At 45.9% G+C, this 24,299-nt stretch overlaps 1 protein-coding gene across 5 annotated transcripts in view; it reads left to right on the forward strand.

Annotated features, from left to right (window-relative positions):
- EFCAB8 (EF-hand calcium binding domain 8) overlaps positions 1 to 23,793 on the forward strand; it is a 58,383-nt gene extending 34,590 nt beyond the window's left edge. For all 5 annotated transcript variants that reach the window (XM_047745012.1, XM_047745009.1, XM_047745011.1 and 2 more), the window contains 11 exons: positions 407 to 477; positions 1,218 to 1,422; positions 2,286 to 2,498; positions 3,590 to 3,718; positions 5,629 to 5,850; positions 6,384 to 6,521; positions 14,738 to 14,906; positions 19,971 to 20,103; positions 21,422 to 21,626; positions 21,713 to 21,811; positions 22,726 to 23,793. In XM_047745012.1, coding sequence (XP_047600968.1) covers positions 407 to 477; positions 1,218 to 1,422; positions 2,286 to 2,498; positions 3,590 to 3,718; positions 5,629 to 5,850; positions 6,384 to 6,521; positions 14,738 to 14,906; positions 19,971 to 20,103; positions 21,422 to 21,626; positions 21,713 to 21,811; positions 22,726 to 23,136 — 1,995 coding nt within the window. In that variant the 3' untranslated portion in view covers positions 23,137 to 23,793. The remainder of the gene's footprint in view (positions 1 to 406; positions 478 to 1,217; positions 1,423 to 2,285; positions 2,499 to 3,589; positions 3,719 to 5,628; positions 5,851 to 6,383; positions 6,522 to 14,737; positions 14,907 to 19,970; positions 20,104 to 21,421; positions 21,627 to 21,712; positions 21,812 to 22,725) is intronic.
- Positions 23,794 to 24,299: the final 506 nt, after the last annotated feature.

Raw genomic sequence — 24,299 nt, forward strand, 5'->3', positions numbered from 1 at the left:
TCCGGAAATATCTGCCGGCATTCTAGAGAGAGTGTGTGGGTGTGGCACAGAGCAAAGCCGGCAGTCCCATTTGGGGACCTGAGCCCCTGACTCCCTCTTAGGAAAGTCCTAGAACCAGCTCAGCAGGAGCCCTTGGCTGAGTAGCCAGGAATCTGGTCCAGAGCCTATCACTCCGTTATGTGACCCTCCTAAGTATCCCTCTGTTGAGTGGACGTGGATCCCAGCCCTCTCTACCTGCTCCAAGTCTATCAAATGGGCTAATGTGATGTAAGAACATTCTGAAAAATATACAGTCGTACTTCCTCTAGGGGACGCTTATCGTCATGGAGAGCTTTGTCTCCTTGCTTGGTCCAGGGCCACTCTCTCCGAGGCGCCTTAGAGCTCTGTTTACTTTCCTCTTCCACAGATTAGTGGGATTGTCCACATGAACAGAGCGTTCTACGTGACCGGGTGGAGTAAGAGAATCACTTGTTTCATGTGAGTAGCAAGGGGGTGTGGGAGCTGCTAAGGGCCGCTGGCTGTTCTCTCTACTTCGGCTGGGTTCCCCCCTTCCTAGCTCCACTAGTGGTTGGAAGACCAGCCAGAAATTTGTGGTGGGTAATGTCCAGTGCTTCCTCTGCTTATCCGCCCATTTGTGCTACGAGCTTGCGATGGGTATAACCAAGAATGATGGTGTCTCCGCCCTCCTAGCGGGAGGCAAATGCTAATCAAAGAACTTCATGTGTAATGATAAAATCTGTTGAGGGCTGTGAGGAAAAGAAGTAGAGGCTTCTGTGGAGAGAGGATGGAACTCTGATTTAGTCTCAGGGGCAGTCAGGAAAGGCCCACGTGAGGATGTTGTGAGTGGAGTGGGATCTACTCAGTGAAGACGCAAAGGGCTTGGGGTGGGAGGAACATTCCAGGCAGAGGGAACAGAATGTGCAAGGCCTCTTCCTTTCCAGAGGGCCTTTCTAAGGGCCATGGCTTCCCTTCTTTAATCCTCACTCAGATGTCCAAAGGGGGTAGTTTGTCAGCTGCATTTCTGTAAAGCCCCGAGTACAGGGTCTTGGTAGTAGGTACGTAGTAGGTGCTTGGTAAATGAGGTCGGTGGGGCAGAGCTTCAACCTGAGTGCCCTCTTCCGAGTTGCCTCCCGGACTCTCAAGGCCCCGGTGTTTCCCACCCATGTGGAGCAGTAAGGCCGAGCTGTCTGCCCTCCCGCCTCCGGCCCTGTGCGCAGGCCCCACAAGACCAAGCCGGCGCTCACGTGCTACCGCTGGCAGAACTTCCACAAGGAGGACGTTCTGAGCATGGCCAAGTACCAGAACCAGTTCCTGGGGACCTCTTCCTACAACGGGGACATCCTCTTCTGGAACGTCAACCTGTTCAAGCCCATCCTCAATTTCAACGCCTCTCTGAGTCCCTTGCCTCTGCTGCCCAAGAAGGTATTGTTGACAGGAATACCCCCCATCCCCCCGCCTTTTTCTTGGCAGTGGGTTAGAATCAGCTGGAGGGCCGGGGCTGGGGGTGGGGTAGGAAGCACCCCTGGGAAGGATGACTTCTTTTGGAGGAGGTTGAGAGCTAGGTAGGTGGGTGCTAGTTTCTAGAATTTTTCTCATTTGACAGACAAGGAAACTGAGGCACAGGGAGGTTAAGCATCTTGCCTGAGGTTGCACAGCCCAGAAGTGATCGGTGCAGACCCAGGTGGTCTGACTGCAGAGCCTGTGGCTCTGGTCCTTTTCCGTCTAGTGGATGACTCTCCCCTGGAAGGCATCTCCCATCTCACTCCTCACCATTATGTGTTCCCAGTCCAGGCTCACCGGGCTCGTGGGACAGACCTCGGAGACCCACCCTGTCTCTGAATTAACACTATCTTTGCAGACGGAAGCTGGAAGGGGCCTTCGGGATCCCCTCACCCAGTCATTTCCCAAACATGTTGGGGAGAGAAGCTCAGAGGTTATTGCACTGGCTTCTCCTAGAGCAGTTTTTATCTGTTTTATACTCTGGAACTTCCCTTAAGATTAAAACCAACCTCACAAATATTTGGAAAACACTGTCCATTTCACTGATAGGGAGACTGAGTCCCTCATGGGAGCAGCGCCCCGCCTGCAGGAACTCAGGGCATTCCTGGTTGGCTCCGGGACAGGGTTACGAACTCTGGTTTGATGTTTCTAAGGGTACTCAGTTTCTATGGAGTAAGGCCTGGGGCACCTGGAGGGCCCTTGGGTATTGGCCTCCGGCCAAGGAGGCCCTGCATGTCCCTCTGGGGCACTACAGTGTCAGCGGGGTGGGTGTCTCCCCAGCACAGGTGCAAGAGGTGGACAACTTCCTGGCCGAGGACCTCCAGTCCAGCAAGTCCTGCATGGAGCACCAGCAGTGGGCATACAAGCCGCCAGCAGGGCCCCCAGGCCCCAGAGCCAGGGCCACAACCAGTACCAACCTGCAGCGGAACCTCATGTCGGCCCCCCCAGTGATGAAGCGCCCCAGAGACAAGCAGCCAGAGAGGCCCATGCCCCCACAGGTGGGAGTGGGAGCTGAGCCCTGGTGGCTGCCCTCACTCCCTGGCTCCCCAGGGGCCTGTCGTGCGTTTGTGTTCTCATGTGAGCCCCTTTTTCCAGAGCACCTTTACGTCCATCAGCTCCCCTCCCTGGTTAGATTCACCTGATTCCACCCCCCACTCCCCACCACTCTGTTTCTGCCAGTCTGGGCAGGCTCCCTTCCTACAGTCTACAAACTTGGGGCGGAGAGTAGACCCAGAGGGAACACAACCCAGAGAACCTAGACGCCCAGGCTAGTTCCCCGGGCTACTTTCTCAGTCTTCCAGTGAGTGTAACGTGGCAGAGATGAGCCACTGGGGCTCATCTCCTCACCTCCCTGGAGATCAGGCTAGTTCCCTGCTCCCCTGAGCCCTCATCTCTGCCCCAGGATTAACCCTTCCAGCCTTGACTGATGGTCTCATGTTGAGGGGAGGAGGGAGCTGGAGTGGGGGGCTTGGCCTCCTACTTCCCGCAGTGAAGACAATATCTTGTGTGGGGCCGGGGGAGCCCAGCAGATGGCTTCAGCAACTGAAGCCTGATTCCTGTTCCTGGGAATTGAGGCTCGAAAGAGAAACCCCACCTTGTGCAAACACATGACACGTGTTGGGCACAGGCCATGACGACTGGGTCCCTCATGGCTGCTCGGACGGGTTCAGGTGTAAGATGCGCACACTGCGCCTTATTACAGGACACTCAGACCACCTCTGGGGTAGCCGGCGGCATCACTGCGTTCTCATCTTCTGGAGCAATGGCTGTACACGCCCTAGTCCTCACCTTTGGCCTGGGGTCTCTTCCAGGACAAAGTGGCAGTGGGGGGGGGGGTGGTTTCCCCAAAGGCAAACTCAAGTCTCTGTCCTGAGAGCAGAAGCTGCTGGTTTAAAATAGAGACTCCCCAGCGCTGGAATGCCTTTACTGCAGGATCCCTCCAACACCCGGCTGTCCCTTTCACAGGGCTGTGGATTGACAGAGGGGGTCTAGGCAGGTCATACTTTCGGCATCTGCCTCTGGTCTCTGTTTCTGCACTGGGTAGGGTGACCCTCCCATGATGAGCTGGGGGGCCCATTGTTCTTTCCAGAAACCCGTCCACTCTGGAAGCCCCAAGATGTTAAGAATACCCCACGGCAAACAGTCAATCGTCAGAGATGCTCAAAGGGGGGAATTCCAGAAGAAGATACTGCTGCAATCCAACGCATCGGTGGAGAAGGTGGGCCACGCTTGGGCAGGGTCTGGGCTGTGAGCTGGTACGAACAGTGGGGATGGGCTGGGAAGGACATGGCCCACGAGCCTAGGGGGCCAGCCTGGCTCTCCCCAGGACCTGGAGAGACGTGGTGCAGGTGAAGTTACCACTCAGGATTCTGGCTTCAGGGCTACTGAAGGGGAGAAGCTACTTGGGTGTGCATGGGGTGTTGTTGGGGGGCCCCTTCTGGTTGATGGGCTGGACTGGGAGGTAGGAGAAGCAGCACTGCCAGAACCTACTGTTAAAATGCCCTTCTGTGCTCTGGTAGGGTATTGTGTACAACAGGGGAGTAGGGATTGGGTCATCTCTGTTACTCTCCCTTCCTTTTGCACCTCTCCCCTTTCTGACCCTGGATGCCCTTCACTGTATTGTCACCACTAGATGAAGTGGCTCTCAGGCTCCTTCTAGCTTCGATCTGCAAAGATAGGGTAATTCAGAGATTGGGTTTCCTAAGTCCCTACCAGGGGCCCAGTGAATCCACACCGCCATTGTGTGAGGGTGTGGCGGGACTGGCCCCTTCCCCAGCTCCAGGGCACCAAGGATTTAGGAATCGAGGAGCAGCACCCTGTGGAGCTGGGTCCAGTCTGGGGGTGGGGGAGTCGTGGAGAGCTTCGAGCGGCTGGGCAGTCTCTCCTCCAGGTTCTGAATGTGCTTTCCTCTCTTTTAGAAAAATGGCTTAGGGGCTCCTGTCTGGATCAGTAGGTAGAGCATGTAACTCTTGATCTTGGGTTGTTAGTTCAAGTCCCATGTTGGGTGTAGAGATTACTTTAAAGAAAAAAGCCTTTAAGTGGCGCCTGGGTGGCTCAGTGGGTTAAGCCGCTGCCTTCGGCTCAGGTCATGATCTCAGGGTCCTGGGATCGAGTCCCGCATCGGGCTCTCTGTTCCGCAGGGAGCCTGCTTCTTCCTCTCTCTCTGCCTGCCTCTCTGCCTACTTGTGATCTCTGTCTGTCAAATAAATAAATAAAATCTTTAAAAAAAAAAAGCCTTTAAAAAACTTTTAAAAGTCGTCATGCTAGCTGGTTAAAAAAGGAAAAAGAGAAGTGTGTGTAAAGCAAAATATAAAGGCCCCTTGTGTCTTACTTCCTCTACCCCACCCAGTAGTAGAAGCCACAGGCACTGCTAGAGAATTAGTGGAATGGGTTAGCCTTTATCTTTCTTATTTTTAGACCAATGGTGTCAAATCATAGCTATGTCCTACCATTTACTTTTTAAAAATTTAACTATATGGCATGGGTATGTTTTCATATCAGTAATTTAGAGAAATCTTATTCTTTTGTTAACTCATCCGAGTCTTTGGAATAATTGCATAGCGTCCCACAGTTCGGAGGGATCACAAACGATTAAGCCAGTCTTCTCTTAATAGACATGCATTGAACGTCCCTGCACCTGTGCTTCTGGGCGCCTGTGTAAGTTCACTGAAAGGATGGATTCCTGGAAGCAGTTGCCCCAGAGAGCCCATCCCTTTCAGCCTCTGAGTCTGACCCAAGTAGATGACTCAAAGCCTGACCTTTGACTGTGACCGAAATCATGAGAGGCTGCTTGACTAACTGAGCCTTGAATGTCTTCTTCAACACACATTCACTGATCATGTACCATGTGTCAGGCACCATTGTAGTTGCCGAGGATAAAACAGTGGTTTAAAAAAAAAAAAAAAAAAAAAAGACCCAAACGCCCTGCACACACGGAGCTCACCGGGCACTGAAGTGTTCCTCGTGGCCAGCTAGGCAGCAGTGGTAGACAGTCTCTGTTCTGGCTGGGCATCTGGGAAACTGGGCGGGGCAAAGAGGGGGCGGAGACTTGCCCAAGAGCCTCAGCACCACGTGACTGTGGCCGGGGTGAGTCCCAGCACCGCTGAGCAGGCCGCCTGTCTCCCACAGATCATCTTCCTGCAGACCAGGCCTCGGCTGCCCCACATAGCCGCCCTGCTGAGCAGCTGCATCGATGGTCTCATCTATGCCTGGTCCACGCATGGGGCAGGTGGCCTGCTGGGGAAGTTCCCCGTGGACTGCCTGAGCCAGGGGGATGTGGTTGTGGGTGCCATGGCCACGGACGAGAAGGACTGGATCCTTGTCACAGGGGACTGCACAGGATACATCAAGGTGAGGAAGGGCTGGCTGGGCAAACTCCAGCCACCTCTTTGCCGTGTGTGGCGCTCGCCAGGTCTCTCCTCCCTCTGGGTACTGGTTTCATTTGTAAAACAGTTGGCAGGAGAAGTCCTCTTCTGCTCTGGTGCACCCAGGAAGTGAGTGAGGATGTGGCTCCAATGGGCCCTCCACGAAACCTCCCCCAGTGGGTCCCTTCTGTCCCCCCATTGGTTCTTCCTGCCACTCCCTCACCCCCAGCTGTGCAGCTGTCTGTGATCCCCTGTCTTAGGAGCTAATTTCATGCTTTGTGGTGAGACTTGAGGTCAGAGTGGCTTGTCCTGGGGCCTGTCGTACCCTCTCTGCATGCCAGCTAAGGGGTCTGGCCTAGAAGATCCCTAGGGCTCCTTCTGACCCTGAGGGTCTGGGTATCTCAGAGGGCTAAGTGCTCACACTTCAGAGTGAAGAGAAGAAGTCTGGGAGGGCTTCACAGGGTAAGTTGGTGTTGGTGTCAATGGGTGTTGGGCTGCTAACCCACATTTTGTGCCTAGATCTGGGACATCAAGGATTACTGCATGTTCACTGATAAGTGGTCACCTCAACCCAGCGGAACAAACAAGTTCCAGTTCTTAATTCCTGAACAGGTCCGGGTCAACCTCCCACACTACATCCTCTTGGAGGAGAAGGAGGTAGGAAGATTACTGGGGTATTTGAACCACACTAATGAGCTGGGGCTACGGTTCTCTTACTGAGATTCTGAGTCTTTCATATTTCTTGTTCAAGGTAGTCTGGTTGACGTAGAAAATATTTGTTAGCTAGAAATCACCATTACCCAGTAAAACCCAAGTCTACACACACCAAATATACCCACAGGCACACAGGCACATGAGTGCATATGCGTGCGTGTGTGCGCGCGCACACACACACACACACACACCCCTTCTATGGGCTTTAATCTTTGCAATGAGGGCCCTGGGGTCATGAATTCTTTTTAAAATAATGAAAATACTTGGGGGCAGCTGGCTGGCTCAGTCAGGAGAGCATGTAACTCTTGATCTCAGGGTTGTAAGTTTGAGCCCAATGTTAGGCACAGAGATTACTTAAAAATAAAATCTTTTAAAAAAATAATGAAAATATCTATGTATTTTCTTGAGTAGGTAATATATTTACGTAGTTCAAAAATCACTTGATATTAGCCTAATGACTAATGAAGTTGAGCACCTTTTCCTTAGTTATCGGGAAAATGCAAATTAAAACCACCATGTGATCCCACTACACATCCACCAGAATGACTAAAATGAAATGTTTAGCAATACCAAATGTTGGCAAGGATGTAGGTCAACTAAAATTTCTATTGCTCGCAGGAATGTAGGTTGGTATAATCACTTTGGGGAACCATTTGGCAGTAATTACTAGAACTGAATATATGTCTACACTATGATCCAGCAATTCCACTCCTAGGTTTATACCCAAGAGAAGCCTATGCTCTAAAAGATAATGAATAAAAACATGGATAGAATTACCATTTGTATTAACTCTACGTATGAAACAAACCAAATGTCAATCAACCTAGACCGGAAAAATAAATTGCACTATACACACCATACAGAATAATATCGGGCATTAGAAATGAATGGTTTTCAACTATTTATGACAAAGTGGGTAATTGTTTGAACAATGTAAGTGAAAGAAGTTACACACTAAGAGAGTATATATATAAGTATTATAGTTCCATCTATAAAAGTATAAAAACAGACAAAGCAAATGTATCCTATTATAAGTGATTATCTTTGTGCGGGGCATGGAGTGGCTGGAAGGAGTCATGCGGGGGCTTTGGAGGCTGCTCTGTTTCATGATTTGGGTCTGGCCATGCAGTTGTGGTCAGCTTGTAAAAATGGATACAGTGTTACATTTATGACATGTACACTTTTCTATATGTATGTTATACATCAATGAAGATTTAAAAACTCAGGGAGTGGTTCTTAGTGAGGATTCTTAGTCCTACTCCTGTTCTACCCCCGCCAAAACCAGTTTTTCTTGTTTCGCTTTTATTGATTTTTGGTGATTCTTCCAGGATTTATTTATTCAAACACAAAAGTGTAAAGTTCTTTTCTCATTATTTTTACGTGAAGGTAGCATGCCATACACACTGGTGTTGACCTTGCTTTTTCTTTTTCTTTTTTTTTTTTAAGATATTTTATTTATTTATTTGGCAGAGAGAGACACAGTGAGAGAGGGAACACAAGCAGGGGGAGTGGGAGAGGGAGAAGAAGGCTTCCTGCTAAGCAGGGAGTCCAATGTGGGGCTCAATCCCAGGATCCCGGGATCCTGACTTGAGCTGAAGGCAGATGCTAATGACTGAGCCACCCAGGTACCCCTCACCTTGCTTTTCTTATTCCATTATATATCTTGGAGATCTTGTATATGAATACATTATTCTTTATAGCTGAGCAGTAAGCTATAGGATATATTAATGACATAATTCCCTTTGAAGGGAAATTGAGGTTGTTTTCAATCTTTTGTTCTTAAGCAAAAGTGAATAGTGAATGTTGTTTCATATTTATGAAAAATGTGTCTGAAGGATAAATTCCTGGAAGTGGGATTTCTAGGTCAAGGGGTTGTATGCATTTGCAGTTCTGATAGCCATCTTGCAGTCATAGGTACCTTTTGCATCTCTGCACAAAAATATTAGGTCTAGTCTAGTTTTAGTGAGAAGACAATTTCACTGCATTCAAATCTGTTGGGAATCAGCCACCCATGGGTTCAACAGATGAGGAATCTGTAATGTTAATGTAATCATTATAATAACAACAATAAATGCCATTTTAAAAAAAGATTTTATTTTATTTTATTTTTTTTGACAGAGAGAACACAAGAAGGGGGAGTGGCAGGCAGAGGGAGAGGGAGAAACAGGCTCCCCATGGAGCAAGGACCCTGATATGAGGCTCAATTCCAGGACCCTGGGATCATAACCTGAGCTGAAGGCAGATGCTTAACTGACTGAGCCACCCAGGTGCCCCAAGTCTCATTAATTTTTTAGAAAGGATTTTATTTATTTTAGAGAGAAAGAGGATGAGCAGAGGGGAAGGAAAGGGCAGAGGAAGAAGGAGAAGCAAACTTGCCACTAAGCAGGGAGGCCAACACGGGGCTTGATCCCAGGACCCCGAGATCATGACCTGAGCCGAAGGCAGCCACTTAACTGGCTGAGCCATCCAGGTGCCCCAATAAGTGTCATTTATTTACTGCTTACCGTGTTTCAAGAATTGTGATAAGTGCTTTTATGCATTCTCTCGTTGACTCTCTATGATAGCTCTGTGAGGGAGATGTTATTTTTAGATGAGGAAGATAAAACTGAAGATCTGGAGGGACCTGTCTTTTAAGTTCACACAACTGCCAATGTTGGATCTGGCAGTAAACCCAAGTCTGTCTAACTCCAGAACCTGTGTTCCTGACCATGTTATAATCATATATTTTAAACAAATTGGGATTATATTGCATGTAACTAGAATTTCCTATATTATCAAACATTCTTAAAGATCAGAATTTCTAATGATTAAGTCATATTTGCTTTATAGAGGTACAATCATTTATTTAACTTATTGTCAGACAGTAGATAGGTTTTTAATTTTTCAGTATCAAAAAAGTGAAAGAAAATGGATAAACTCTTAGATATGAGCTACCAGAGTGGATTCAAAAAGAAATAGGAAATCTAAAGAAATAGAAAACTTAAATATCACAAGTAAGGAGATTGAATTAGCAGTAAAACTTCCCACAAAGAAAAGCCCAGGTACAGATGACTTTACTGGTGAATTCTACTAAATAATTAAAGAGGAATTAATGTCAGTTCTTTAAGAATTCTTGCCAAAGAGTTTGCTATGCAGCCAACATTACCTTGATACTATAAGGACATTCTAAGAAAATACAAGTACATCTCTTGTGAATATAGATGCAAACATCATCTAAAATATAATATTGAATCCAGAAACTTATGAAAAGGATTACATATCATGACCAAGTGAGACTTCCCAAGAATGCAAGGTTGGTTTAATATCCAAAATCAATTAATGTAATATACCATATTACATGAATAAGAACAAAAGGCACATAATCATCTCAATAGATGCAGAAACAGCATTTGAGAAAATCCAACACCCTTTCCTGATAAATATGCCAATCAACAAGGAGTAGAAGGGAACTTCCTCAACCTGATAAAGTCCATCTGCAAAAAACAGGTACTATCATATTTAATGGTGAAAGATTAAACTTTTTCCTCCTAAGATCAGGAAGAAGATGAGGATGTCTGCTCTTACCGCTTTTACTAATGTTGTACCAGAAGGGCAAGTAGGCAAGAAAATGAAATAAAAGGCATCCAGCTTATAATAGCATGAATAAAGTATTTAAAGAATTTAAAGAATAAAGTATTTAAGAATGAATTTACAAAAGTAGTGTAAAACTTGTATTATGAAAACCTCAAAACACTGTTGAAAAAAATTGAAGACAACCTAAATAAATGGAAAAATCTCCCATGTTCATGGATTGAAAAATGTAATCTTATTAATATAACAGTATTTGCCAAATTAATTCAATGTAATCTATTAAAATCCAAGCTTTTTATTTTACAGAAATTTACAAACTGACTCTAAGATGGGGGGGTGCCTGATGGCTCAGTGGGTTAAGCCTCTGCCTTCGGCTCAGGTCATGATCTCAGGGTCCTGGGCTCAAGCCCTGCATTGGTCTCTCTGCTCAGCAGGGAGCCTCCTTCCCCCTCTCTCTCTGCCTGCTTCTCTGCCTACTTGTGATTTCTCTTTCTGTCAAATAAATAAATAAAATCTTTAAAAATGAATGAATGAGTGAATGAATAAATAAATAAAATTCAGATGGAAATACAAGTGACCTAGAATAGTTCAAAAATCTTGAGAATGAACAGAGTTAGAAAAGTCACACTTCGCAACTTCAAAACTTACTCTGAAACTGCAGTGAAAATAGTGTGGTACTAGCATTAGGGTAGACATATATGCCAATGAAATAGAATTAAAAGGGAAAAATAAACTCATAGTCAATGGATTTTTGGCAAAGTTGCCAAAATGATCAAATGGAGGAAAGAATAGTCTTTTTAAACAAATGGTGCTGGGAAGACTGGATATCCACATCAGAAGGATGAACATCTAACAGAGAAGAACATACTTCACAATGTAAGGAAAAATTAACTTCAGTGGTCATGGACCTAAATGGAAGAGTTAAAGTTATAAGACTCTTAGAAGAAAGCATAGAGAGAAATCTGCATGACTCTGGGTTAGACAATATTTCTTAAATATGACACAAAATCACAAGCAACAAAAGGAACAAATAAAGTGAATTTTGTCAAATTTAAAAACTTTCAGCCTGCAAAAGACACCATTAAGAAAGGGAAAAGGTGACATATAGAATAGGAGAAAAATATTTGCAAATCATCTATATGATAAGAAACTAGTATCCAGACTATTCAAAGAATTCCTTCACATTGACAATAAAAAGACAATTAACACAATTAAAAATGGGCAAAGGATCTACATAGACATTTCTTCAAGGAGATACAAATCACCAATAAGTTTATGAAATGATGCTGAGCATCATTAGGACGTAGGGAAATTCCTATCAAAACAATAACGCGATCCCACTTCCCACTCATTAGGATGGCTGTGGATAAGAGTTGGGTGTAGATAATAATATAGATAATAAAAGGTAAATTGGAACTCCCAAACATTGCTGGTAAGAACATAAGGTGGTACAGCCACTTTGGAAAACAGTTTAACAGTTTCTCAGAAAGTTAAACGTGGAGTTACCATAGGACCCAGCAATACACCCAAGAGAAATGAAGTCGTTTCTGCACAAAATCTTTTTTTTTTTAAAAGATTTTATTTATTTATTTGACAGAGAGATCACAAGTAGCCAGAGAGGCAGGCAGAGAGAGAGGAGGAAGCAGGCTCCCCGCCGAGCAGAGAGCCCGATGCAGGGCTCGATCCCAGGACTCTGGGATCATGACCTGAGCCAAAGGCAGCGGCTTAACCCACTGAGCCACCCAGGCGCCCCTCTGCACAAAATCTTATATATGGGTGTTTATAGCAGCATTAGTTGTAATAGCCAAGAAGTGAAAACAGACCACATGCCCACAATGGATGAATGCATAAGTAAAGTAATGAAGTACTGATACACACTATAATACCATGTGACTTGAAAACATGCTAAGTTAAAGAAGCTAGTCACAAAAGACCACATACTGTCTGATTCCACTTACATCAAGTGTGGTACGATGAAATGACCTAAAATTGATCATAACGGTGGTCGCAAACTCTGTGAATATACTAAAAACCACCAAAGCAAGCCCTTTAAATGGGTAAATTGTATGTGAATTATATTTCACTAAGGCTGTATTTAAAAGCTATAAAAATGATTGAGCAATTTTTCTTTTTCACAAATCTTTTTGTTGTTCGTAGGTATTTACCTGCACATCTGGTGGTTTAATCTCATGGAAATGGTATCTAAAACAACATAAATCTTTCCAAAGCCTTTGCTATGTACTGCAAACTGTACTCCGGAAAGTTTTTTTTTTTTTTTTTTTAATTTTATTTATACAGAGAGAGCGATCACAAGTAGGCAGAGAGGGCAGGCAGAGAGAGAGGGGGAAGCAGGCTCCCTGCTGAGCAGAGAGCCCGATGCAGGGCTCGATCCCAGGACCCTGAGATCATATCCTGAGCCAAAGGCAGAGGCTCAACCCACTGAGCCACCCAGGTGCCCCCGGAAAGTTTATAGAGTTTTGTACTTCTAATATTTTGCTTTATCCTTGCCAGCATGAAGTATTTATTATTAGCAGCATTCATCTGAGTGAGGATTCCTTGGGTCGATAGAGTGCTTTGCTTATAGAAGGCATTAAATAAATAAATGTTTGAAGTGAAAAAAAAAACACTTTTGGCTGATTTTTAGATGTAAATGGTTTCCTTTGATTTTATTTATTTTTTATTTTTATTTATTTTTAAAAAAGATTTTGTTTATTTGACAGAGAGATACAGAGAGAGAGAGAGAAAGCACAAGTAGGCAGAGCAGCAGGCAGAGGAAGAGGGAGAAGCAGGCTCTCCACTGAGCAGGGAGCCGTATTTGGGACTTGATCCCAGGACCGTGGGATCATGACCTGAGCCAAAGGCAGCCGCTTAATTGACTGAGCCACCCAAGCACCCATTTCCTTTGATTTTAATGAAGATATCTTTTTTCTTTTTAAGATTATTTATTTATTTATTTGACAGACAGAGATCACAAGTAGGCAGAGAGGCAGGCAGGGAGAGAGGGGGAGAAGCAGGCTCCCTGCCGAGCAGCGAACCCAATGCGGGGTTTGATCCCAGGACCCTGAGACCATGACCTGGGCTAAAGGCAGAGGCCCAACCCACTGAGCCACCCAGGAACCCCTAATGAAGATATCTTTGCTTATTAGTGATGTTGACATCTTATTTTATTGACCATGTGTAGTTTTGTGAATTGCCTCTTCATGCCCTCTGTCCATTCTTCTATTGAGGTAATTTTTGTAAATTATCTATAATCATTTTTTTCTATAATCATTTTTAAACTTACTAAAATATTAACTTATTATCTGTCATATGTATTGCCAGTATTTTCCCCCCGATTGGTCATTTACCTTTTAATTTTATTTATGACAATTTTAAGATGACAATTTATGGAGACTCAGGTCAGTTTTTTTTTTTTAAAGATTTTATTTATTTATTTGATAGAGATTACAAGTAGAGAGGCAGGGAGAGAGAGAGGAGGAAGCAGGCTCCCTGCTGAGCAGAGAGCCTGATGCGGGGCTCGATCCCAGGACCCTGGGATCATGACCTGAGCCGAAGGCAGAGGCTTTAACCCACTGAGCCACCCAGGCACCCCTCAGGTCAGTTTTTCTTCCTGTTGTGGTATTTACATTTTCAATCACTTTCTTAATCAGAGATAAGCTAAATACTCACTCATGTTTTCTTTTAGATATTTTGCAGTTTCATTAAAAAGAATTATTTGACCCTTTTAGTGTTTCTTTAGTTGTTTTTTTTTTAAATTTCAAAAAAAATTTTATTCATGTAGGCTCCAGGCTCAACATGGGGCTCAAACTCCCAACCCTGAGATCAAGAGTTGCAAGGTCTGCCAGCTGAACCAGCCAGGCGCTCAGGGGTTTCTTTAGTCATAAGAAGCACAACAATGATTGAAGTTTCTCTTGATAGTTTACCAGGTATTCCATCACTGCTTATGGGTCCTGCTCTCCCTTACCACAAATTTTCCTGGCACTCTCACATATAGATATTTTATATAAATGTATGTTGGTTTCTGAGCTTTCTATCATCTCCATTGTTCTGTTTCAGGTTTTTATGTTGTGATTTAACATATTCAAACATGGTAAAAATATATCCCCCTTCAATATTGTTTTATTTAGGACAGCCTTGGTTATTTTTACTTGTTTCCCAGTTAAGTAGAGTTCATTCTTTCATAGTGTAATGTGAGCCAACACTCCCTTGCTCACCCTGTTCTATTCCCAGTGCCCCACTGAATAATTTTAGAAGAAGACCGGGTTCTTGTCCGAGCCTCACCACTTTCTAGCTATGTGGCTGTGGGCTCACTTCTCTCCTCTGTGAAATGGTGAGACTCACCAATGTTCAAATGGAATGATCTGTAGGTGCAGCTGGTAAGCAACATAGCAATATGCAAGTGCTTTTTTATGATATTTACCAAAGGGACCAGTGAGGCCCAGAGAAGTGCCAGGACTTACCTAAGTTAATGTGGGAACATGTCTAGAACTAGAACTTTGGGACATGGGCCAGGGGACTGTGTCCTAGGATCCTTCCAGAGTGCTCTACTGCCTCCAGTATAAGTAGTTCTCCTGTACTGTCCCCCATAGGTCGTGGCTGGCCAGACCATTTCCCTGGTTCCCCCCAAGCTTCTGAATGCCTGGAAGGGCCATTTGGATAGTGTGGCCGACATCCTGTATGTGGATAGCTTCCAGCTGGTTGTCAGTGGTGGCCAGGACGGTGATGTCAAGGCTTGGAAACTCTCCGGTGACACCATTGGTATGGGTCCTACTGAAGCTCAGCCATGCCACATGGCCCATCATGGCCCTGTCCCTGTTAGAACCTGAGCTAGCATAAACTTTATATCCTGTGGGGTGGGGTTTCAGGCTACAGCAGCTGGCTCTGCCCAGACAGTATCACAGGATGTGAGACTTTCCAGTTGTCCATTCAGCAATCTGTCCATTCATCCATCAACTGTCCATCCACCCACTCACCCACCCACCCCAAATTATTTGCCCGTGTATATTTTTGCAAAGCATATATCTGAGAAGGCACATTCCTTTCTCTTTTTAAAATAAACTTACTTGTTAAGATATAACATACATAAAGAAAAGCACAAACCAAAAGGGTTCAGCTTGTGAATTTTCAGAAAGTAAATATATACCCATTTAGCTATAACATAAAGAGCATCTTATGCTTTCTTTTAAAAAAAATTTATTTATTTGACAGACAGAGTTCACAAGTAGGCAGAGAGAGAGAGGGGTAGGCTCCCTGCTGATCAGAGAGCCGGATGAAGGGCTCGATCACAGGACCCTAAGATCATGGTGGAGGACCAACCCACTGAGCCACCCAAATGCCCTGCATCTTATGCTTCTTAAGCTTTCTACTTACATGGTCTATCTCTCAGCTCTTCTGCCCAGCCCCCAGCCTTCATTATATGGCCACCATATACCCTGCAAAGGCCTGAGGGAAAGAGTTGGTGGGTAGCTGCATACTCGCCCTGTGGCCGGAACATCCTGGGTTATAATCTGTTATGTTGTGCGAGGCTCTTAAAATTTCACAAAGGATTCATCTGTTTTCTCCTCCTCCATGGAGGGCTCATCTTCCTCTCATTACTCTGCCAGGATTGAAAGCAGCTTTGGTCTCTTGTCTCTTACCAAAGGTTTATTCCTTTTAGAATTAGTTTACTTCAGTTTCCTTGCCTTTTCAGCTCTTATATGTGTAAAAACTTTTTGACTATTTTAAATTTATTGCTGCTCTATGATGAAATTCCTCATCTTCTACTTTATATTCTTGAACATTTTGATTGAAGTTATTTTAAAGTCTGATTAATTCCAGTATCTCTTTCACTTCTGGGTCTGTTTCTATTGCCTATCATTGGTGTTGGTTCCAAACATGACAGAGTAACAGGGACTGGATTTGCATTCCCACTTTAAATGACTAAAAGCATGAACAAAATACATATATAACAGTTTCCAGGCATTAGACAGCAGGCAGCAAAGAATAATAATTCCTGAGTTATAATTTATAATAAATAAATATACATAGATAATAAATATTATACATAATATAATACAAAAGCAGTATGTTATATATAACACATATAAGTACATTTGTAATATTATAAATTATAATATAGTATAAATAGATGTAACATAATATATAATGTATATAAATATTATGAATATATTTCATGTGTTACAAAAGATAGAAGAAAACAGCATATTAAAGAGAGACCTGGAATATGTAAAAAGACGCAAGTTGAATTTAAAAATTAAAAATGACAATGATAAAAATACACTGGATAGGATTAAGAGCAGATTAGATACTACAGAAGAAAAGATTAGTGACTATGAAGACATAGTAATAGAAACAAACAAAAAAAGACTGAGTAAGCTGACATTTTAAGTGTACGACATGATGATTTGGTATATAGGAACATTATGAAGTGATTACCACATTCAAGATAATTAATACATCTACACCTCACATAGTTACTAATTTTTTTTTTTTTTTGGTGGTGAGAACACTTAATATCTACTCTCTTAGCAAATTTCAAGTATGCAATATAGTATTGTTAACTGTAGTTACCACAGGGTTAACCTTAACCTCAGCATTTAATTCATCTTATAACTGTAAGTTTGTACCCCTTGTCTACATGACTTTTCAACCTATCTCTGTCCTTATACTTAAATATGCCTCTTTTGGGGCACCTGGGTGGCTCAGTTGGTTAAGCAACTGCCTTTGGCTCAGGTCATGATCCTGGAGTCCCGGGATCGAGTCCCACATCAGGCTTCCTGCTCAGCATGGAGTCTGCTTCTCCTGCTGACCTCTCTCTTCTCATGCTCTCTCTCTCTCTCATTCTCTCTCTCTCTCAATAAATAAAATCTTTTAAAAATGTACCTCTTTTGAAGAGCATTATATTAAGTCCTATTTTTTTCATCCTGACAATCTTTGCCTTTTAATTGGATATTTAGTCCATTCAAATATTAAAGAAATTAGTTATATGGTTTAAGTCTATCATCTTGATATTTGTTTTCTGTTCTTCATTCCTTTATTATTTCTTTTCTGCCTTCTCTTGGATTAATCAAGTATTTAAGACAATTATCTTGTTTTATTCCTTTATTAGCTTTTTAATTGTATATTTTTATAATATTCATTATCAGTTACTCTAGAGATTATAATATGCACTTTTGACCTCATACCACTTCTTTTTTTTTTTTCAAGACTTATTTATTTATTCGACAGAGAGAGACAAAAAGAGAAAGTATAAGCAGGGAGAACAGGCAGACGGAGAGGCAGAGCAGGGAACTCTATGTGGGGCTTGATCCCAGAACCCTGGGATCATGACTTGAGCTGAAGTAGACGCTAACCGACTGAGCCACTCAGGCGCCCTGAACTGATACCACTTCTTGTGCAAAAATCTTACTTTCTTCCTCCCACTGCTCCTTCCCTCACTCATGCTCTCTCTCTCTCTTTCTCAAATAAATAAATAAAATCTTAAAAAAAAAAAAAAGTTGGTCCCTTAACAAGCTACCCAGGCATCCCTGCTAGTGATTAGTTCTTTAAGCTTTTTCTTATCTGAAAACATCTTTATTTTGCCTTAAAATGTTAAGACTATTTTACTGGGCATAGAATTCTCGGTGGAGTTTTATTTCCTTTCAGTACTTTAAAAAAAGTTTTTTTCTATCATCTGTGGTTTCTATATTTTCTTTTGAAAAGTCAGTTGTAAGTTGATTCTTTCTTCCTTTATTTTTTTGAGAGAGAGAGTATGTGAATTGGGTTGGGTGGAGGGGGCAGAGGGAGAGGGAGAGAATCTTAAGCAGAATCCATTTAGGCAGACTCCAATATGGGGCTTGATCTCTTGACCTTGAGATCATGACCTGAGCTGAAACAGAATCTGTTGTTTAACCAACTGAGCCACCCAGATGCCCCATAAGTTGATACTTTGAAGGTAATTTTTCTTTTTTCTCTGACTACTTTTGGCTTTCAGCAGTTTGACTATGATGTGCCTAAGTGTGGCTTTATTAGTGTTCATCCTGCTCGGAGTTCATGGATCTTTTTCAACCTGTGGGTTGCTATTTTTAATCAGTTTTATTTTTTAAAATATTATCTCTTCAGTACTTCTTTGCCCATCCTCTCTCTTCTCCTATTGTGGGGTTCCAGTTACATGTATATTAGAACATTTGACTGTGCCCCATTTATCTCTCATACTCTGTTCTGTTCTCTCTGTTTCTTTTTTTGTTTGTTTTATTTATTTTTTCTTTTTTTTGTTTTTTTTTTCAATCTCTGCATTCTAGTTATTTTTTGTAGATTTTCTGCTGACCTGCCTTCCAATTCATTAATTCTGTCTTCTGTATGCAGCCTGCTATTAAGTCCATTCAGTTATTTCTTCATTTTGTATGTTTTTTAGTTCTCAAATACCCATTTGGTTCTTTCCTACAGAATCCAATTCTTTGTAGAAATTCTCCTTCTTTTCCTTCACTTTGTTCATATTTTCTGTTATTTTATTTAACTATTTACAATAGTTATTTTAAAGTTTTATCTGATAGCTCCAACATCAGAATTATCTGTGGGTCTGATTCTAATGCCTATTTCTTCCTTTTATTATTGGTTATACTTTCCTGTCTTTTTACATGTTATATGCATTAAAAAATCCACCCCTCCAAAACGCCCCCCAAACAAAAACAACACCTCCCACCACCAAAACCAAAACAAAACCTAAAACCAAATCCAAAATGGAACCCAAGACTTTTCTGGACTTTGTATAAAAGCACCACAGAGACTGAAACTGGTATGTTTTCCTCCAGTGCATGTGCTAGTTCCTCTCTATAGGGCTGTTCCTCTCACTGCAATCAGGGATTGAGCTGGGTTGGATATGGACTGCAGCTTTCGGTAGATTGTTTGCTTCTGTCTTCCGTTGTGAAGTCTGTCTCAAGAGTGAAGTCTGTTTGTGTTTGTTAAAGACTTCTTCCACTAGTGAGACTTTGTCTCCCAACAACCTCATTCTGTCTAGCCCAACTTCCAGGCCCTCAGCTCCCCCAGGGCTCAGCAAATGTCCTGTGGAAGACGCAGCAATGCATGTGGAACTCCACTAGACTTGATCCATCCTGCTCAGAAGCTCGGACGGTTTCTTTTCCTTCCAGAAACTTCCTTTGTTGAAGCAGACCCTGATTCTCCCTCAGCCTATGCCCAGACTCAGAAAATACTCCCAGGGAAGGAAGTGCAGCCCTCAATTTCAGTTCTTCTTGGAAGGACTCTTCCCTTTCTGTACTTTTGGTTCATCTACTCTTTTTCACTTCTACTGATCTGCAATGACTTCTTAAAATAGGATTTCTGACTACATATTTTTTTAATTTTTAAAAAAGTCTGCAGCAGGAGAATGGCTTACTACTAGCTATGCCCCGCCCCAAAGTGGGACTGATGTTTTTCTGTTCTCATTACCTTCTTTCTCCTCCAGCCCTGTTCCTCCCCAGTGCCACCCCCACCTCACATCTGATGGATGCCTGATCATTCTGTGCCATTGCTACTTGATACATGAACCACGTAAGCCCAACTGAGGGTCATGGTCATTGCCATAGTGCTCTTTCCATCTCAGCCTACATGTGGGGCAGGATGCTTTGGCCTATGCTCCAAGTATATTCTAGGGCTAGTGTCTGGTTCCTTCAGGTATTTGTTGAGTAGCCAGCATAATGCCTGGCTTGTGGTAAGCACAATGAAGTGCAGGCCAAGGGTAAGGGTTTGCTAGATTACTCTTGAAGGTGGAGGGTAAAGGGCAGAAGGATCAGAGGAGGGGGAAGTAGACCAGTTCTTGTTACTGAGCCACGTCTGGTTAAATCACAGGGACGTTTGGCCGGAGTGTTTGGAAAAGGCTGCAGGATATTCAGATTGTTGGTGATCTTGAAGTGAGAAAAAGCTCGGAGGAGGAGGCTGGCTCTGCAGCTGCTGCCCAGAAGGCCTTCCGTCCAGAGCTGGAGTAAGTTATCGCAGCCCACCTGGTCCTGCTGGCCCAATGAGGAGGATGCTGGGAGCCTTCCCAGGTCCTGGGCAGCCTCGTCTGGGTCGGGTAGTGTGGACATCTTTGGGGAGGGCTAGAGGCTTGGGATCCACAGACAATTTGACTGTACAGGTGGCAGCTGTGACCTAGGAGCCCAGCTCAGCTGAAAGTTTAGTACAGACCAGCAGAAAATATAAAAAGGCAAGCCCTTCGATGGGCCCTGGCCCCAGAGCCAGGTCCCGATTAGCCGGGGCTGGCTTCCCTGCTGAGGCCATTTCTACGTGGCTAGAGGCCCTGATTTACGGTGGGGGGGTCAGGCTGCTGCTTGCTGCTGCTTTCCTCTCCAGGTTCCTCCTGCACCCATGTTCCACTCTTTTTTTTTTTTTTTAGATTTTATTTATTTATTTGACAGAGAGATCACAAGCAGGCAGAGAGGCAGGCAGAGAGAGAGGAGGAAGCAGGCTCCCTGCTGAGCAGAGAGCCCGATGCGGGGCTCCATCCCAGGACTCTGAGATCATGACCTGAGCCGAAGGCAGCGGCTTAACCCACTGAGCCACCCAGGCGCCCCCCCCATGTTCCACTCTTAATCCTGACCAAGTCACAGATAATTTGGGGTCATTCAAAAAAATATTTATTGCGGTCCTGCTGAGTACCAGACTCTGTGCTATGTTCTAGAAATCCAAAGCAATCCAAACACAGGTTCTGCCTCAGAGAACTCATAGTTCTCTGGGGAGATGGACATGCAAATTCATGGCTGCTATTTTATGTGGTAAGTGAGGGGACTGTTAAGAACAGGAATGGCTCAGAGGACAATCACCTCATGGGGTGGATCAAGCAAAAAAGCTTCATAGTTGAAGAGATTCTTGGAGTTGGGTTTTGTTATGTAAATAGTTTTCCAGGCACCCATATGTCCTTGTTGCTCCTCTCCTCTCCTCGAGGCATACATCTCTACCGCCCCATGTGAGGTTAGCAAACAAGGCAGAGGCAGGGTTTCCATGGGAGGGAGAGAGTGTTTAACTGTTTCACAAGGGGAGGTCCAGGTAAGGTCAAGATGGGGTATCAGGCCTCTGTGGGGGACAGCACAGGGTGGTAGGAAAGGTCACAGGACTTGTCGGGGGTTGGTTGCTAACGTTGCCTGGACACTGTTTAATGATGGACCTGAGCAGTACGGCCTTGGGGGAGGGATGAGAAGGGAGAGGAACGGGCCCAGGAGGGAGAAATTCTCTTGGGCTCCGAGGGAAGCCTGCCCCGCCTTGTGGCATAAGGGCATCTTATGAAGGAAAGTCCTTTCCATCAGGGAGGAGCGGGCTCTGGCCGAGGCCCTGGTGTACCAGCGGCGGGAACAGGCGGCTCTCATGGCTCTCCTGAATGGGAAGGCCACCAGAGAGGCCGAGGCGTGGGCTAAACTGCAGAAGATCACCCAGACGTCCCCATGGGCCGGAGAGCGCTCCCTGGAAGACATCGAGCGCAGCTGGCTCAAGTGGGAGTCCAAGGGCAAGCAGGTGAGGCTGCGTGGGGGACCCAGGGGCACAGAGGGGCCCCCCCACGGCCAGCCCCGAGGCTTCACTCTTGTCCGTGGCTCCCGCAGATGAGCAAAGTTGTGGGAGCAGCGTACAAGCCCAAGGCCCGGTCCCGGAGTCCCCAACTCCTGTCCACCGAAGTACAGTACGGCTGGATGAAGCACCAGGTGACACAGGGCGGGGCTCGCTCCCTGAGATGCTGGTGCTGGCGGCTTCCGCCAGCAGCAGTAGCCACCTTCCACCCTCCTGTCCACCGGGCCCTCCAGGCCAGGGCAGGACCACAGGCAGCTCTGGGGTGAGGCTGGTCTGACTGTGGAGGTCCTGGGTGAGGCCACGGACATGGCTTTTGTCTCTGAGGACACAGCTCATCAGGCCTACGGGAGGAGATGCTCCTTGGGCCTGGTGCTTTTGCTAGACTTCCAAGAATTTCCCAGAGATTGACTATTCCTTTGGTCACTTGTCTACCGCCACACCATGGGCCACTCTAGAGTAGACATGGGGAGGGTCTCCTGGTGCTGGGTAAAGGATGGAGGGAATGGCAGGGTGCTCTGCTTGGGGAAAGGAAAAGGGGGCTAGGGGTTTTGCAGAACAGCTTTGAGCCCCATCCTCCCTCTCTCTTGGGCAGACTACGGCCTCTCCCAGAGGTGTCTGCCATACAGCTTCCCCACTTTGTGGTGAGCACTTGGAGAGAGAGAAGCCCTCTGGCCTGGGCGGGGAAAGGGCAGTGCAGAGGGAGGCTGCTCGGCATTCCTGCCTTCTAGAGATGGGCCTCCAAGCGCAGCCTGGGGTGTGCTGACAGGAGAGGTGAGGGCCCCACTCAAGTCCAGCTTGAGGTCTCATTTCGAGATGAGAATAGTCCTGAGCTGAGCACAAAGCGAGGTTGCCAGCCCCAGGAGAAGGGCCAGGTGCCAGGCCAGGCCCATGGTGGGCTTGCAGTGCCAGCACGGTGTGGTTCTCCATGAAAATCACAGTACTCTGGAAACTTCTTTTGTCCAGGAAGACCCCAGGGCCCATCCTTCCGGGGAGCCTGTTCTTGGTCCTGGGTGAACTCCCCAAACTCCCCTGCTCTCTTCCCCCCCAGATTTCACCTCAGATCTACCAAAGCCTGCACTTCAACAACCTGTCGCCCACCCACACACCTGACCTCGGGCTGCACGACATTCTAGAGCACCAGGGCCCACACATGCACCTGGCGGCCCACTGCAGCCATAAGGACCCAGATCCTGATAGGAACACCAGCACTTCTGCCACCTCCCTCTCCCCCAGCGACACCCTCCCTGTGACAGCCTCAGGCTCTGGCTTCCTAGAGTTGGCCTTGTCCAGCTCCCCCTGCCTCCTGTCCTCTCCCTCGGTCCTGTCCCAGACATCCAGGTACGTTGTGCAGAGGTCGGCAACTCCCACGCCCGTTGCCTCATCCGTCGAACTGCTCTCAAGACCTCTGAAGGCCACCCTTCGTTCCTCCATGAAGAAGGGGTACCACGTCCTGTTCTAAGGTGGCCCACCCTTCCTCCAGCCCTCCAGCACAAGGCCCAGGCCCATGGGCATTCTGTCTGTCCCTGGCTTATTACCCCTGCCAGACCCAGAGGATAAGAGACCTTTTCTTATTGACCTCCTCCTTCACCAGAGTCCTGGAGGAGAAAATAAATATTTGCAGATATCGGAGTCCCATAGGCCAGGAGGCTGGGCTGTGTGTCCCTTGCCCGCTTAGTGTGTCTGTGTTCCACCTGACGAGGCCCTGGATGGATGCGGGGGAGAGTTCCCGCCCCCCGGGACACCTGGTGCAGCCTTCTGGCAGGCGAAGCATAGGGCCAGGGCCTCAGAGGCTCCCTGGTGATGCTGCGGGTAGGTCACGCTGCTGGGGTAAGCTGCTTCTGAAACTTGGTTCGGCCTCATGGCTAGAGTGAGGCCCAGCAGCCCTTGGGAGGCCGTGGCGGCTGTGTGTCTGTCCTCCTCAGCCATCAGGCACTTGCCAGAGGGAACTCAACATTTACAAACGGTTCTGCCCCTCCTGCAAGGGGGTCCCCAAAGTATGGTGGAGCGCACCTTGGCCTGGCTCTCACTACTGCTTTGGATCCAGGTTTTTCTGAGCCAAAAGCCCCTTGATCCTTCCCTTGTGTGCTGCTCTGGGCAGTGTCTGGGGTGGAGAACTCAGCGTGGATTGTGCGGTGGTAAAAGCAGTCACAGGGCCAAGGCCTCTGCCCGGGGGTCGGGGAAGGCCCGTGGGGAGGTGTGAGTAGCAGGAGGAAGGGATGTTGTGATTACCAGGCCTCCAGGGATTTTCTTTTCTTTTCTTTCTTTCTTTTTTTTTTTAAGATTTTATTTATTTATTTAACAGAGAGCACACAAGTAGGGAGAGGAGCAGGCAGAGGGAGAAGCAGGCTCCCCACTGAGCAGAGAGCCAGATGTGGGCCTCCATCCCAGGACCTTGGAATCATGACGTGAGCCAAAGGCAGCTGCTTAACTGACTAAGCCACCCAGGCGCCCCCTCAAGGGGATTTTCTTAAAGGCCTCTGTAGAGCCCTTACCTGGAGGGCGAGTCAGGGTCCTTTAGGAGCTGAGAACCTGACTTAGGGGCCGTCTGGCTGGACGCTAGGGCTCAGGACAGGTCAACCTCAGGGGAATCTTCCATCTGACTCTGCCTTTCGGTGAGCCCTC

This window comes from Lutra lutra, chromosome 9 (genome assembly GCF_902655055.1).
Source record: "Lutra lutra chromosome 9, mLutLut1.2, whole genome shotgun sequence".
Taxonomy (NCBI): Eukaryota; Metazoa; Chordata; class Mammalia; order Carnivora; family Mustelidae; genus Lutra; species Lutra lutra.